Source organism: Rattus rattus, chromosome 16 (assembly GCF_011064425.1).
Source record: "Rattus rattus isolate New Zealand chromosome 16, Rrattus_CSIRO_v1, whole genome shotgun sequence".
Lineage (NCBI taxonomy): Eukaryota > Metazoa > Chordata > Mammalia > Rodentia > Muridae > Rattus > Rattus rattus.
Genome location: NC_046169.1, coordinates 10,324,173 through 10,341,873, shown reverse-complemented (window position 1 = coordinate 10,341,873; position 17,701 = coordinate 10,324,173). Strand labels below are relative to the sequence as shown.

At 50.0% G+C, this 17,701-nt stretch overlaps 1 protein-coding gene across 8 annotated transcripts in view; it reads right to left on the bottom strand.

The window, feature by feature from the left end:
• Positions 1 to 17,701, bottom strand: part of Tnrc18 (trinucleotide repeat containing 18) — a 97,321-nt gene that overhangs the window by 78,072 nt on the left and 1,548 nt on the right. For all 8 annotated transcript variants that reach the window (XM_032887143.1, XM_032887147.1, XM_032887148.1 and 5 more), the window contains exon 2: positions 16,605 to 17,035. In XM_032887143.1, coding sequence (XP_032743034.1) covers positions 16,605 to 16,791 — 187 coding nt within the window. In that variant the 5' untranslated portion in view covers positions 16,792 to 17,035. The remainder of the gene's footprint in view (positions 1 to 16,604; positions 17,036 to 17,701) is intronic.

Sequence of the window (17,701 nt, the reverse complement as noted above, 5' to 3'; positions counted from 1 at the left end):
CATGAACTCTGTCACGAGTGTAATTTACGAGGAACAGGGCAAGTAAATTAATAAAAGTTGAGCCCAGGATGTGAGTAAAAGTGCTTGGCAGTGGGGTTGGGGATTTAGCTCAGTGGTAGAGCGCTTGCCTAGGGAGCGCAAGGCCCTGGGTTCAGTCCCCAGCTCCGGGGAAAAAAAGAACCAAAAAAAAAAAAAAAAAGTGCTTGGCAGAGCAAGCAAGACCACAGTTCAAGCTGTTGATGAAGAGAGAATCTTAGCTCCCAAACTGTTCCTCCAAGAGTAAAGCCAGGGCCTGGCCACTGCCGTCAAGGCCTCTCTCCTCCCTCCTCCTCCCTCTCTCCCTCTCCTCCCCCCTTCTCTCTCCTCCCCCTCTCTCTCCTTCCCCCTTCTTTTCTCCCTCCCTCTTTTTCTTCCTCACCCCCCCTCTCTGTCCCTCTCCTCCCTCCCCCTCCTTTCCCTCCTCCCTCTTCCCTCCCTCCCTCCTCTCCCTCCTCACCCCTCTCACCCTCCTCTCCACCCCTCTCTCACCCTCCCCTCCCTTGTCTCTCCCCTCCCCCCCTCCCCCTCCTCTCCCTTCCTCTCTCTCACCCTCTCCCTCCCTCCCCTCCCTCTCCTCCCCCCCTCCTCCTTCCCCTTCTTTTCCCTCCCTCCCTTCCCCTTCTCTCTCTTCCCTCACCCCCTCTGTCCCTCTCTCCTCCCCCTCCCCTTTCCTCTCCCCTCCTTCTTCCCTCTCCCTCCTCTCCCTTCCCCCTCTCTCTCACCTCCCTCTCCCCTCCCTCCCCCCTCCCTCCCTCCTCTCTCACCCTCTCTCCCTCCCTCCCTCCCCCTTCTCTCTCTCCCCCACTTCCCCACCACACACACACACACTACAAATTTAAGTAAACAAAAGTCAGCAGGTGAGATGGCTCAGTGGGTAAGGGGCTTGCTGCCAAATCTGATGACCTGAGTTCAATCCCGGGAACCCACACAGTGGAAGGGAAGAACTGCTTCCTGCAAACTGTCCTCTGACCTCCACGCAGTGCACCTTTGGCACTGGTACACACAAAATGCCAAGACACACATTTGAATAAATAAAAGTAATGTTTTTAAAGTGACTAGCAATACACACACAATAATACACAATACACAATAATAATAATAATAAAAGACCCCTCTTATTACCCCTGCACCACCCACACACCAGCTTCCCAGCAGACTGCCAAAGCCTGGCTTCTGGATGTTTCCCTTACTAGCTGTGTGACCTTAGACAACCCAACCTCTCTGTGCCTTCCCACTCTTCCTTCCTATAACTGAGGGCATGAGAAGGAAAGCCCGCCCCCCCCCCCCCCCCCCGCTAACTCTCCACCCCTGGCCTTCTGACACTCACCAAGTAACAGATTGAGCATCTGGGCAGCCAGTGTGGAACCTTACTCAGTGCTCTCTGGCCGCAGGGCTGGGGGCCTATGGCTGTCTCCTCCTCTGGCGGGTCCAGTGTAGGCAGATGAGGTAGGTGAAGAGAGGGAACTGAGGCAAAAGCCAGCCTTAAAAACCAGCCCCACACCCAGGAGGAAGGCCTAAAGGCTGGAGATAAAGCCCATCCCAACCTCACCTCCCCTTCCCACCCACCCCTCCAGCTTAATCCAAAAGCTGCAAGCCCCACCCATCCCTCTCATCGCTGGTCTTCCCCATCTACCTAGGGTGCTCGGGTCCCCAGAGCATCTTTTAGAAGAGACCCCACTGTTCCTAGAACAAATGGTCAGCAGGACACCTCCTGACCAAATCCAAGCCCCTCCATCTTCACAGCACCATGGGCTTTGTCTTGCCTCCACCAGACGGCTTACCCCCAAAAGTAGATCCTTAAGATTTAAATGAAAAAAAAAAAAAAAAAAAAAAAGAGAGAGAGAGAACCAAAGTTTCCCAGAGACAGGTAAAGACCAGCTTAGCCAGCGAGATGCAAATAAGCCCACTGGGCCTGGGCCCTCAGGGCTGCAGACAGGTCACCGTCAGCAGGCAATTACAGAGGGACTTCCTTCGGGGAAAGAATTTATCCCCTAAGGACCACTCCAGCCTCAGGAGTGGAGGAGTTAGGGATGAAGGGACTTCCAGGGACTGCTTGGACAAAGGAACATGATCAGAATGAGGCGAAAACCAACCAGAAATGAGGCAGAAGCTGACCTCTTGACACCGAAATCCACAGCAAAACTTTAGAGTTAAGAATTTCTTCTATTGGGGCTGGAGAGACGGCAGTGGCTAAGAGCATTGACTAGAACACCTATGTTCAATTCCCAGCACCCACATGGCAGCTCCCGACGGGCTGTCACTTCAAGACCTGACACCCTCACACAGGCATACATGTGGGCAAACAACCAGTGCACATAAAATAAAAACAAGTTATTTAAAAAAAAAAAGAATTCCTTCTGAGCTGACAAGATGGCTCAGTACATAAAGGGGCTTGCTGCCAAGCCTGATGATCTGAGTTTGATCCCTGGGATCCACAGGATGGAAGGAGAGAACCAAACGCCCCATGCTTTAAGTTGTCCTCTGACCTCTATGTGTGTGCACCATGAATGCTCTAGTGTGGGCATGCTCTCTAGTGCTGTCTCTCTAATGCACAAATTTCTTGCTTGCCCACTCTTAGTGTGTATAAGAGTTTATACACACACACACACACACACACACACACACACACGCATTTATACACACACACACTCCACATACAAACTCTCACACATATGCACATATATATACACATACATACACACAGACACAGACACATGCACATATAGACACATACATACACATATAGACACATATACAAGCTCTCATACACACACATATGTGTGTGCACATCCACACACTCTCAAATGTACGAATTTCTTGCTTGCCTACTTTAACGCACACGCAAAACTCACACACATGCACATATAGACATACATACAAACTCACACACACACACACTCTCAAACACACAAATTTCTTGCTTGTCCACTTTCACACAACACACACGCACACACACACACACACAAGCACTCACACACATACATGCACATATATACGTGTGCACGCACACACGAGCACACACACTAAGCTAGGCTACGGCTCTGTGGCAAACTGCAGATTTAGCAGCGTATGTGGAGCCCTGGGTTCCAGCCCTAGCACCAAAACAAAACAAAACAAAAGACAAAAACCTAGCCCGGTGTGGTGGCTCATGGTCCTAACCCCAGCACTTGGACAACTGAGACAAGATTTAAGGAATGGGAGGCCTGTATGCACTGAGATCCTGTCTCAAACCAAACAGAAGACACAATCAGAATATTTCTGGTCCCTCCAACTTAGAGGCCCCTGGTATCTCTAAAGCCCAGGGGGCAGGGATTTGGGTGGGGGTTTTGTTTGGTCTGTAGTGCTGGGGAAGTAACAAGGCATCTTGCAAGCCAAGCAAGCCATGTGCTACACCTGGGGAGCTGTTTTCACCAGGGAAGAATTTAGAGTCTCCAATAAGCCCTTTGCTGACAGAGATGAAGCTATAAAAGGCTGGAATTCATGGGGGGTGCGGGGCCCACTTCGGTAATCCCAGCTCTGACCCCAAAGCTGAGGAGGTAGTGCTTCCACATGAAGAAAGACCAGGGTCAGCCTCACCTACAGAGGCTAAACATTAAGCCTGAGGCCAGCCTAGGTCACAAAAAGACCATATCTCAAATAGTAACAATAGTCAGTTTAAATTAGTGAATTAACTTTTAAAAGAATGGGACTCTTCCGGGGCTGCGGTTAGGCAGAGGGCGAAGCCAGGCAGAAACCCAGGCTGGCTTAAGCAGCTACTGAACTCTCACACAAGGCCAAAAAGAAAAGTATCAAAACCATGCACCAGATATGGACTTGGGGGGTGGGGGGTGGGAGGGAGGCTGAGGCAGAGGGGTAGACCTCAAGGTCAGCCACATAACAGCTGTCAAAAAAAAAAAAAAAAAACCGGGAGGGAAATACCTTTATACAGAGATAATGCTGGTTGGGTGTCCGGCTCTCATTGTCCAACTCCCTCCCTTAACCTGGAGCTAAACTGGAGGCCGGCAAGCTCCAGCAATCCTCCTGTCTCCATGCCCCAAAGCACTCCAGCTACTGGAGGCACACACAGCCATGCCCTGATTTTCAGGTGGGTACAGGAATCCAAACTTGGGTCCTCATGCTTAAGCAGCAATGGCATTTCCGGGTCCCATGCTTCCCAGACACATTCTCATGAACCTCAGGCTAGACCTAACTCATTCTGGACCTAAGGCTAGCCTTGGATTCTTTCCTGATCTTCCTGCTTCTACCTCCCAAGCGCTGGATTGGTTAGTATTCCTTTTTCTCTTAAAGTGCGGGAGACAAGAAAGGACCAGTGAACCAGAGGATACAGACAGAGAGCCCAAGGGAAAAAAAGAAAACTCCCCAAAAGATACAGTCATGACCACCTAGGGCACGAGGATGAACGCAGCCCGGAACACAGCCCGGAAAGAACAGGATGCTATGCTAACAATAACAATAACAGAACTGAAGGCATGGTTCGGTCAGCAGGATACTAGCACCCTAACATTCAGACGCCCCAAGTTCCATCCCCAGCACTGGCTGTGGTGGTGCACACCCACAATCCCAGTGCTCTCTGAAGATGTAGATAGGAAGATTAAAAGTTGAAAGTCGGGCTGGAGAGACCGCTCAGCAGTTAAGAGCACTGACTGCTCTTCCAGAGGTTCTGAGTTCAAATCCCAGCAACCATCTGTAATGGGATCTGATGCTCTCTTCTGGTGTGTCTGAAGACAGCTACAGTGTACTCATATACATGAAATAAATAAAGAGGGCTGGAGAGATGGCTCAGCGGTTAAGAGCATTGACTGTTCTTCCAAAGGTCCTGAGTTCAAATCCCAGTAATCACATGGTGGCTCACAACCATCTGTAACGAGATCCAATGCCCTCTTCTGGTGTGTCTGAAGACAGTGACAGTGTACTCGTCACATATAAAATGAATAAATAAAATCTTAAAAAAAAAAAGAAAGAAATCTAAAAAAAAAAAAGAAAGAAAGAAAGAAAAGAAGTTGAAAGTTGCCCTCACCTACATATTGAGTTAAGGCCAGCCTGGGCTACATTTTACACACACAAACACACACACACCCCAAATATAAATAAACAGTAAAACTGGACGTGGTGGTGCTGGCCTTTGACCCCAGCACTCTGGTGGCAGACCCAGGTGGATTTCTGTGAGTATGAGGTTAGCCTGGTCTACCATGAGTTGCAACTATGTATCCAGAGAGAGAGAGAGAGAGAGAGAGAGAGAGAGAGAGAGACAGAGAGAGACAGAGAGAGACAGAGAGAGACAGAGAGAGACAGAGAGACAGAGAGACAGAAAATGTGTTTACTGGAGCAAGGGCCTCAAGATATCTCACTACTAGTACAAAGAAAGAATGGTAGACAGGAAATGATCAAATATGAATAAAAATAGAAACTCAGAAACAATTTCAGGCTGGGAGGATTGAATTCTGAGATTGACAGGCACCCAGCACAGCAAGCACAAAGGGAGGCCACAGCAGACACTCCCGCACAGAATCTCAAGACAGCGGCGGCGAGACGGAAGAAAATCCCTAACCGCGGCTTAGGCTTCCTTTGAGCCAGGCAGCGAGCGCTCTAGGTGCTTCTGCGCCTAGATGCATTTACCCTTCGCCCAGTCCTGAAAAGCATCTATTAACCAGCCATTTTAGCAGAGAGAAAACGGAGGGGCTGTTAGGCAAAATGTCCAACCCACACAGCTAGGAAGAGGCCAAGCCGCCCTCTGGGTCTCCACTTTCAAGGCTGTTACTATTGTGATGCTCAGAAGGATCTCGAGCAGGGGGTGGGGGGAGGACCCACCGGGAACAGACACTTTGCATATGGTGATCGAGGTTCAAAGTGATTAGTCTGTGCCTTTAACCCCAGCCCTCCTGAGTTCAAAGCTAGCCTGGTCTACCATGTGAGTTCCGGGGCTACGGAGTGAGAGTCTAAGGCTTTATAGACAGTTAACAGTTACTAGAGCGTTGGTATGTCCTTTTTCCTCAGTGATATGGCCACTGGTTAAGTTGTTAATTTGCTAAGCTCAAGAAAAACACTCTAACCAAGCAGGCTTTCATCCCAGCACTCAGGAAGCAGAGGCATGTGGGTGAGTTCGAGGCCAGCCTGGTCTAGAGAGGGAGTTCCAGGACGGCCAGGGCTACACAGAAAAACCCTGTCTCGAGAAACCAAAGGAAAAAAGAAAAACCGAAATTAAAAAAAAGGAAGAATGGGGTTGGGGATTTAGCTCAGTGGTAGAGCGCTTGTTTGGGGAAGCGAAGGCCCTGGGTTCGGTCCCAAACTCAAAAAAAAAAAAAAAAAAAAAAAAAAAAAAAAAAAAAAAAAAAAAGGAAGAAAGAGAGAGAAACTAACTCTAATTGAGTGGGTCATCCACAAAGCAGCCATGAAAACTAGGAGGAAGATGAATTTCAAAAGGTAGCCAACAGATGAGAGGGTACTGGGTGGATAAATTGACTAAAATTCATTCTGTACGTGAATGAAACTGTCCGTGCGTACAGGTAAGTACACACTCACTCACAAGCTAAACAGGTAGTCATGCTAAGTATTGTACTGATTTGATCCCCGGCACCACAGTGGGAGAAGTAGGCATAACATCACACAGCCTTCAGGAAATCACTAACCAATAACGTGACAAGGCAGAATGAAGGCAATGTTCCAGACACACTCGGCCTCAGATCTGCCCTCTGTGCAGCCTTCCTCAGAAAACCACTGCTGAACACGCTCCCCAGAAACATGGATGTAACCAAGAGACAGGAGGGCACCGAATGCAAGGAACAGCGTAACTAGACACCAGGTGAAGGAAGATGTAATAATCTAGAACCACAAACTTCAAGAAAAGACAAGGGTGTTGGAGAGATGGCTCAGTGGTTAAGAGCACTGACTGTTCTTCCAGAGGTCCTGAGTTCAAATCCCAGCAACCACATGGTGGGTCACAGCCATCTGTAATGGGATCCGATGTCCTCTTCTGGTGTGTCTGAAGGCAGCTATGGTGTACTCATATATAATAAATAAATAAATCTTAAAAAACAAAATGAGGGGGTTGGGGATTTAGCTCAGTGGTAGAGCGCTTGCCTAGCAAGTGCAAGGCCCTGGGTTCGGTCCCCAGCTCCAAAAAAAAAAGAAAAGAAAAAAAAATGAGAGAAAGGAAGGACAAGGGTGACCTGGGTAGTAGATATTCCAAAATATAAACTGTATCCACAGAATGGAAGGCAGAGATTCTAAAACACAAAACGAACCAAAATAATAATAAATAAAAATAGAAAAACTGATAATTCCATAAAATATAAGTTGATTTGATTGACTGACTCTCAGCACAAAATTTGCAAAGCCATAGTAAAAGAAACTGGCTTAAATAAAACTGGGGGGGGGGCGCCTTCATGCCTTTAATCCCCAGATGGCATCTCTGTGAGTTCGAGGCCAGCCTGCTCTACAGAGCAGATTCCAGGACAGCCGGGGCTACACAGAGAAACCCTGTTTTCTAAAAAAAAACAAAAAAAACAAAAAAACAAAAAAAAAAAAAAAAACTTGTATTTCATATATATTAAGAGAATGGGATAGAACTGAGTAAGAAGTAAAAGAAAAAAAAAATTCAATTACCATCACAATCAACATTTCTAAGGTCCCTATTATATATCAGACGTAGCAGTAAACGCTTTATTTGCAACATTTAATCTTCAAAATCACCTCTCCGAGTATCCTATTGTCATACCCCATTTCATGTCACGTTGCCTATGTGTACTGCAGGTGTTTTGCTTGTAACGCATGTGCCACATAAGTACAGTGTCTCCAGAGGCCAGACCCAGAGTCAGGCTCCGCAGAACTGGGAGTCAAAACAGTGTGAGCGCTTGTGTGGTTGCTGGGACTCGAACCCAGATCCTCTGCAGGAGCCACAAGTGTTCTTAACTACCGAGCCATCTCTCCGGCCTGTCCATTTTATTTTTATTTCTATTTTTGATTTTTAGACATAATTTTTTCCTCAACCCACTTTAATATGGGTTCGACCTCCCCTCTAGCCCACCACCCATCAGAGGGCAGGTTATTACGATATGGGGGGGTTGGCCTGTTTAGACATAGTTCTTTGGGGCGATTCCAACCTTCATTGTTCTCAGTCCAGTCCACTTGGCGGACACTACACACAAACCAGCAACCGTAGTTCACTCCAGAAGAAACCCCAAGGCTTGCCAACCTGCCTGAGTCTGAGGAAGCAGCAAGAATCTCACAAGAAGTTCTCTGGCAGGTTTCTCTCTATAAAGTCACCACAAGCAATGCTCAACAACGCAATGTAAGGGGAACCCATACATGCGTGAGGCAGGCAGGCCTTTCAGTCCGATCTTTCAGCTTCCCCATCATGGCGATTCTGTCTTCCCTCTCCGCCCTTGTCCCTCATTTTATTTTTTTTTTTAATTTTTTTTTTAAAGATTTATTTATTTAATTTATGTATACAAGTACACTGTAGCTATCTTCAGACACACCAGATCCCATAGATGGTTGTGAGCCACCATGTGGTTGCTGGGATTTGAACTCAGGACCTTTGGAAGAGCAGTCAGTGCTCTTAACCACTGAGCCACCTCTCCAGCCCCCTCATTTTATTTTTTAATGCTACATTTTTCTTTGCTTTTTTCTTTTCTATTCTTTTTCGTTTTAATTAATTTATTTTTATATGAGTACACTGTAGCTGTCAGACAAGCCAGAAGAGGCATCAGATCCCAGATGGTTGTGAGCCACCATGTGGTTGCTGGGAATTGAACTCAGGTCCTCTGGAAGAGCAGTCAGTGTTCCTAACCACTGAGCCATCTCTCTCCAGCCCCTATTCTTTTTTTTTTTTTTTTTTTTTTTTTTTCCGGAGCTGGGACCTAACCCAGGGCTCAAAGCGCCCACCACTGAGCTAAATCTCAACCCCTCCCCTTTTTTTTTAATGTTTTTTTTTATTTTTTAAAGCATTCTTTGACTTTTACATTTTTTTTAGTTTCTCTGTAGAGCCTTGGCTGTCCTGGAACTCACTCTATAGAGCAGGCTGGCCCAGAACTCAGATCCTGGGTACTGCGATGACCACCTGTCCCAAGATAAAATAAAAGTATAGGGGTGTCCCGTTCCCCACCACCTCTCCTGTGGCTGAGGGCCATGCTCCAGCCAGAGAGAGTTAGAAGGAAATTCCAAGGCCTTGGGAGAGGTGTGGATGGGCCTGAAGGTCTGTGAGTCACCTGAGAGTGATGACCATAATTACAGCAATCGCTTTTGCAGTAACTTCAACCGGGGCTGGGCCTGGGCCAGGCACCTGGCCTGAGCCCGGCTCATCAGATGTCACAAGGCAAGGACGCTTTCAGTATTAATTGGTCCACTTTGTAGATGGGAAAATCGAGACTCAAAGACTCATCAAAGGCAGAAAGTCAAGGCTTCAATCTGAGACCTGGGTGGGTGTGATAGGTCACAGGGCAAGCTGCTGATTTAAGATTGGTCCCCTGGACCTAAATGGTAAGAGAGAATTAATTCACACAAATTGCCCACTTAAACATACACTGGACATATGAACATGCATACACATATGTGCATACACAGGCACATGTGTCCACACACAAATGCACAGTAAGTGTCAAAAAGAAAAAGAAAAAAAGAAAAACATCTAGATGGTGACAGATCATGAACGCCTTTGATCCCTGCACTCGGGACGCAGAGGCAGGCAGATCTCTGTGAATCTGAGGCCATCCTGGTCTACAGAGCGAGTTCCAGGAAAAACAAACAAACAGGGTCAATTAAAAATAAACAAATTAACCCTCAGGCCCAGAACAGCAGCCTCCAGATAGAGTAGTTTCTTATCAAAGGATTCCAGGTTCAGAACTGCTGAGAAATGTATAAAACTGTTAGAAAGGTTATGTGCACCCTAGACCTTCACTGGGGGATTCTAGGCAGGGGCTCTACCACTGAGCCACGCCCCCAGCCCCTCACTGAGGGATTCTAGGCAGGGGCTCTACCACTGAGTCACGCCCCCAGCCCCTCACTGAGGGATTCTAGGCAGGGGCTCTACCAATGAGCCACACCCCTGCCCCTCACTGGGGGATTCTAGGCATGGGCTCTACCACTGAGCCACACCCCAGCCCCTCACTGGGGGATTCTACACCCCTGCCCCTCACTGGGGGATTCTAGGCAGGGGCTCTACCACTGAGCCACACCCCTGCCCCTCACTGGGGGATTCTAGGCAGAGGCTCTACCACTGAGCCACACCCCTGCCCCTCACTGGGGGATTCTAGGCAGAGGCTCTACCACTGAGCCACACCCCAGCCCCTCACTAAGGGATTCTAGGCAGGGGCTCTACCACTAAGCTGCATCTCTCAAGAGTCAGCAGCATCTCACTGCGACAGCTTGGACTTCCACCAAAGGTGGATGTGATGCTTCTCTGGGCAAGAAGAATGCCAAGGACCCCTTCCTGGGCTGAGGATTTGACTCAGTAGCATGTGCCTATGGCACTGCGTTTCACTACCAACAACACAAAAATAAATAGGTAGGCAGGCAGGCAGGCAGACAGACAGACCGACCGACTCAGGCTCAACTCCAGATGGTGGGTTTTTCTTTTGTCCTTTGCTGTTGGGTTTTGTTTGTTTATTTGGTTTTGAGACAGTGTCTTACAGACACCCCAAGCTGGCCTAAACCTATCTCCACCCAAGGAAAGCCATGATTACAGATTATGCTACCAATTCAGGGCTGGGGATCAAACCCAGGGTTTCACGCTTCTACCAAGTGAAGCTAAAGTCCCCGGCCCCTTTAGTTGGGGTTGGAATGCTTGCAGAGGTGGCCTAGAATCTAGACTGGAGAGCATATCACAGGATGGAAGTGAAGTCAGACGGGACGGCAGCTGGTCCAGCAAAAGGAGTCAAGACCATCTCCCACCAGGCACATCCATCAAGTGGGCCACTTGTAGGCCGAGGCAGGATTATGAGTTGCAGATCGTGTTCTCAGATATGCAGTGAATTGGAGCTCCACTTGGGCTATAGCAGACACTCTTCTAAATATGAATGTGTGTGTGCATACATGTGTGTGTGCATGTGTGTATTTATATCTACCATGACAACACAATACAAAATGTCCCACACCCCTGGCAATGATCATATACACTCCTAAATTCCCAGCACTCAAGAGGCTCGGGTAGGAGGGTCATAAATTCCAGGCCAGCCTAAGCTTCATAAAACTCTTGTCTTAAAAGGAAAAAAAAAGTCCGGCATGGTGGTGCAATGCCTTTAATCCCAGCACTCCCGAGGCAGAGGCAGGCCTTAAGACTGAAGTGAGCCTGGTCTATACAACGAAGTCCAGGCTAGTCAGAGTTATACGGTGAGGTTTTGTTTAAAAAAAAAATAGAAAGGGAGAAGAAGGGGTTGGGGATTTAGCTCAGTGATAGAGCGCTTGCCTAGCAAGCGCAAGGCCCTGGGTTTGGTCCCCAGCTCTAAAAAAAAGAAGAAAAAAAAAGAAAGGGAGAAGAAAAAAGGTGCCTCAACCCATTTTGTCCCCAGACTGTTCCTTCCTCTGCTATGAACATCTCTGACCAAGACACACATGCATACATATACACACAGACACACATGCATACATACACATACCGACACACATGCATACACACACAGACACACATGCATACATACACATACAGACACACATGCATACATTTTTACATTTTTTTTTTGGTTCTTTTTTTCGGAGCTGGGGACCGAACCCAGGGCCTTGAGCTTCCTAGGCAAGCGCTCTACCACTGAGCTAAATCCCCAACCCCCACACATGCATACATATACACTCAGACACACATGCATACACACAGACACACATGCATACACACATGCATACACACACTGACACACATGCATACACACACAGACACACATGCAGACACACAAGTATACACACACAGACACACATGCATACATACACATACAGACACACATGCATACACACACTGACACACATGCATACACACAGACACACATGCATACATACACACACAGACACACATGCATACATACACACACAGACACACATGCAGACACACAAGTGTACACACACACACACACACACACACACACACACACACGCACACAGCTCCTTTTACCATGTGATCCCAGACTCAGGTCCTCAGTTTACTGACAAGCTCCTCTACCCACTGAGCCATCTTGCACACACCCCTTCCCCTTGTGTGCTTATTTCAGAAGAATTTCAATTTCAGAGAAGTTCAAAATAGTTACAGTGAACTACTGTCACCCTCATGGACTCTAATCACACGTCTTCGTTTGCTATCTGACATTACCTGCAGTCTCCCGAGGACATGCCCACACATTGAAAGTATTCTTTTTCTCTACTTGCCTCAGCCATCTGCGACACAGTGAAGCCATCGTGTCCAGTGTCCTTATCCCCAGAAAATACGAACGTTTGAACAGGCAGTGACTGCTGTCTGAGGATACTGTATTGATTCATCGGTATGGGCCAATCTATGGCTCATATTCCAATATTTCCAGTTACCCCCGTGATCCTTTGGAACAATTTTCCCCTTAAACCAAGATCCAATCTTGGCTACACACTGCCTGTAGCCACGGTCAATTTTTCCGTTGTCTCTTAAAACAGTAACGGCTCCCTGCCTACCTTCGCCTTACATACCGATGACTTTTTTTTTTTTTTTTTTTTTAAAGAGTTCAGGCCAGTTTTGTAAAATGGCTGTTTAAAATTCCAAGACTTCATTGCTGGTCTTCAGGGAGCGGGTAAGATCGGCCCCACCCCATACAGCCTATCTCCCACTGGGCCTACTGATCCAGGGCTCTCAAGCCGCTGATACCTCACCAAACCCTGTTTCTGCATCCTGTCAACTTTCTGCTCTTCACACACACAAAAGAGTTCACTCTGGGGATGGCTGAGGTCAAGCCCTCTGACCTGACCCTTCACCCCCAGGGCCAGACCAGACCCAGGGTGTTTTATTTCCTACATGGCCTGCGTCCCCGTGATTTGTGTGTTTATTGCCTGGCTCCCACACGAGAAAGTGAGCCCCAAGGAGGTGCAAAGCCTTCCGTCTGTTTGGTTCCCTGCCACAGTTCCAGGGCCCGGTGCGGAACCCGGTGAGCAGAGAGGCTCTTGGAAATCATTTGCTGAGCAAATCAACGATCCAAGAAGGAGAAATGAGCAAGGCTTAGACGGGTGAAGCCCCGAAAGGCACTGCCAAGATGAGCCAGAGGGTAAAGTGACCCGCGGCCACACCTGAGTCCAATCCCAGGACTTCCACTGGGCAGGAAAGAACCAACCCCAGCAAGCTGTCCTCTGACCTCTGCAGTCCAGTGTGCACACGATGCAGTCTGGTGTGTGTGTGCATTTAAAATGTAATAAAAAGAAAATAGCAGGCAAGCAGGAGGCCACCGCTTAAAGAACCAGGGAACCCAAGGGGCCCTTCTAGGTTCTAGAACCTTCTCCATGCCCTTACTACCTTCTGACCGAAGGGAAGGTTCGAGGAGAAAAACAAACAAACAAACAACCTTATCGTCTCATGCCTTGTCTCCAGCACCCAGTCCTAACTGATTTATCTCTCTAAATCAATCCCAGTAGGTTGACAGAGTGGATTCCAGAGTAGGGAGCCCACGGCTGGTTGCCTATTGTCCGAGGGCCGGGTCAAAGTGCAGTACCTCCTGGGCCTACATCTCTGAGTCCCACCCCTCATTCAGGCCAGGGTGTGGGTTCAGAGAAAACAAGCACCCAGCTACGAGATCTCGATCAAAGCACGGCAACTGAACGATAGATCCTTCCCAGGCCGCCCCCAACTCCAGCAATTAAGAGTCTAGCCCTCTGGCCAGTCTCATGGACAAGCTCTGACTATTCACTGCTCAAGATACAGCAGGACTTACAGCGAGGGAAAAAAAGAAAGAAGACGCCATCCCACCTTCAATCCAACTGGTGTGTGTGTGTGTGTGTGTATTTGTGGGGTATGTGTGTATTTTCAAGGAACAGTTATCTAGGTGCGTAGCATAGGCTGGCCGGCCCCAATGATCCCTGCTCCCTCTATCTCTGCCTCTCTGAGTGCTGCTTAGGTGGGAGCCTCCATACTGACTCCCTGTTCTTTTATTATTATTATTATTATTATTATTATTATTATTATTATTATTATTTTCAATTTCACCTGAGGAAGAGGCTGGAGCCCTCAGCCAAACCCACATCAGAGTAGAAAGCTTTGCCTACAACGGACCCTCACCCAACAGCCCTGTCATCCCTCTCACCTCCTGTGTTACCAGGCCAAGCTCCCCCTGCTTAGGGAACTTTCACAGGGGCTTCTGCGCCCCCCCCCCAGCAGCCATGGGCACATCCTCCAAGGGAACCAGCCCAGAGGTAACAAAAACCCTCTTCCCTCTAGGCTTCCTGACCCTAGCAGATTGCTCAGTTTCCCTGGCATTTTATACAAAAGTAAACACCACGTAAAGACGGGTCTGATAAGGCTGGTGAGATCTAAGGAGCTGGCAGCCAGAAAAAAGCCTGGGGTGGTGCCCCGTGCAAAGATCTAGCACCTGCACCCCCTGCAAAGAAAGCGAGGTGGGGGAAGGGAGTCTGGAGTCTCCATCCCGGGCCAGCTCCTCCGGGCTGAATGGGGTGCAGTCCCATAACGTGGTTAATGGGATTAAGTCTGGCTTCAGCTCTGGGCCTTGACCTGGGGTCCAGTCTATCTGCTCCATCTGGAGGTGGGGACAGATGGGACCAGTGGGAAGTAATAGATCTGCGAGGGTCCCCACTCTTCCCTCTCTGGTAAGCAAGGCCTCAAGCACGGGGACTGCAGTGACTTCCCTCCCAGTTCCTCCAGGCCCTCAAGCTACCCTGTACATAAGTCGCACAGCTCCAAGCAGAGAAGGCCAAGACACAGGATTCCAAGGCTGCTTCCAGCTGGACTTCCAAGTCTACGCCTGCATCACCCCATCCACTAGATGAGGGGTTAGGCATGGAAGGCAGTCTATGCTACGCCACCAGGGTTGGAAAATGCTGTGCACTTAGAACGTCGGCGGCTAGGAATGGCTATCGGCGCTGCTCTCAGCCAAGCCTGGGCCAGATCCCAGGCAGACCTGGGGCAGGCGACAAGCTGAGATTCAGCCAGCCAGGAACACCCTGAGGTCAGATTCCCAGGCCACAAGAGGAGGCCCCTGCCGGCACTTCCAGCTAAACCAACTAACCCAGAGACCCCAAAAGTCCGCAAATGCATACACCCATAAACCTCCAAAGATTCCCTCTCAAACGGGGTTGGCCCAAATGGCTTTTGTATCCCAAAGCCGTCCCCAATTCCTGCCTTGGGAATGGTCCAATGCCCCACCTGGGTCGCAGGGCACCATTGCTGTATGAATCTGGTCTTGTCACCACCCCCAACCCCAAGCGGACGCTCCTCTAGTTCTCAAGGGGCACACGCACACCAGGGGAGATGACCCGGGTCCCCGCGCCCCCGCCGGCGGGGATCTCTGCTCGCCCCTCCCCCGCCAGGCGCTTCACAAAGGCCCTTTGTCCCGCTGAGTCCCGGACTCCCAATTCTAGAAAAGTTCCAGGAGAAAAATATCAAAGGCAGAGGCTAATTCGGCGAGCTGTGGTCACCCTGGCAGGAAGGGGGAGATACTGAAGTGGTGGCTCTGAGCCCCCAGGGTGTCCAAGTCTTGTTCCAAAGGACGAGGAAGCGAGTTCCAGGGGAAATCGACCAGGTTTTTTGTTTTTTAAAGGAAGAGCTGGAGTGTTTTCCTTAAGCCAAGCGCAGAAGTGAGGAGCAGCCGGGGAGGAGGGACCGGCTTACGGAGCCGCCACCAGGCAGGTCTGCAGGTCCCAGGCTCCCTCTCTTTCGGCGGCGCACGGTGACCAAGACTTGGCTCAGCCCTGCCTGTCCCTCTGCTTCTTCCCTGTGCAGCCCAGGGAACCGTGAGGAACTGGGCCTTTTCAGCCACCACCTCCTGCGCGTCACCGTCACCGCGGGGTACCCCCGGCAGCCTAGGCTCTGCCTAGTGGCAGCTGGGTTGCACCGACCTATATCTTCCCTAGACAACCAGGGTCCCTAAGATCTTATGGTTCACCACAGATCAGGTTCCTAAAACTGGGGCCGCTATTCTCCTTCATTCCCCCACCCCACCCTTGGAGGCGTGGAACCGCCCGGGATGCGGCTACACGCGGAGACAGATCCCAAGACCCACCAGTGCTTGCCAAGAAAAGGATCTAAGATCCATATGGGAGCGGCTGTCTCCCGGGGTGTGGAGCTGGCAAGCTGTTTTCGCGCCTACATTTTTTTTTTACATTTTTTTAAAAAAATTTTATTTTTGCAAACTCCACTTCCTCAAGAGCCCTTGGACTGGGATCCCCTAGAGTGGTTGTGACTGCAAATACTTGAGCCTCGGGAGGATTGAGACTACCTGGTACACCAGGGACAGGTCTGTCTTCCCCGAGACTCTGCAGTAGGAGTTGAGCCTCCTGCACACCCTGGTGAAACCGGACTGAGACGCCCAGCTCCAGCCGCCTTGGTTTGACCTGAGCTCCCGCCCTAAGATCCCCATCAAGGCTAGAGGGTGGGTGCCAGCGCAGTGCGCAACACTTACCCGGGTGCGGGTGTAGGTTGAGACCGGCCATGTATTTCCCGGGCGGCGGGGGACCTGGCAAGCCCGAGGAGGGCAAGCGTCCGGCGGTGGCCGCGCCCACGCGGTGGCTGTCCATGGCCAGGCCGGACAGCAGCGGCGGCGGGGGGCCGTGGACAGACCGCTGGGGCCCGAAATCTCGGCCATCCATCCTCCGCGGGAGTACCGCGGTCAGCCTCCCCACCCGGCCCGCCGGCCTGCTTCAGTGGGACTTAAAAGTTCGGCCTCGACGTAGTCCTAGTGTCCTCGGGTGGCGGGCGCTCCGCGGCGTGCATGGCGGCGGCCAGCGGGGCTTGCGCTCAACCACGGGCCCTCGGCCCCGGGCGCACGAACCGCCCGCGGTGAGTCCCCTCCGGGCAGCTGAGCAGAGATGAGGAAGGAGGCGTACACGGTGTCTTGGTGAGGGAAGATGGGCCGTGGAAGACAGAAGAGGAAAGTGGGAAAAGGGGAGGGGAGAGGGGGAAAAAAAAAGAAAGAAAACAAGTTTCAGAAAGTCGCCTCGCCCTTCAGGGTTGGAGAGTAGTGAACCGAGTTGGTAGCCAGAAATAAAATCGCGAGTAGCCGCCCCTTCTCCTCGAAATGCAAAGACCTCCAGCAGCTCAGGGTTCCCAGGGACCGGGCTCAGGAAAGCGGCCGGCTCACTGTGTCCCAGCCCCGGCTCTAGCCTGGGAAGTCCTCCGTAACTGGGGAAGGCCACTCAACCGACCGCGCCCGTTCAGCTAAATCCAAACCCGGAGTACTTTATTTTTCAGGCGTCACAAGCTCCGGAGGTTTAAAACTTAGAATGCTTTTGAGTTGCTCGAAATGTGTCCATAACGCCAAGAAGCCACTATCTGATTCGCAAAGTTTAATGTTTAACCTTTTGGGGGCCCTCGGCTCCCTTTTTTCCTCTCCCGAGTTTTGGATCTCCGCGTGAGCCGCCAAAATAATAAGGGGGTGTTTGGTTTAGGGGCTTTCTGTTGTTGTTTACCAAGGTCAGATAAGAAACGGGCTTATTTTTAAAGGAAGATCACCGCCCCCCTCCTGCTGCCCCCGTTGGGCCACTGGGAGTCGCAGAATCC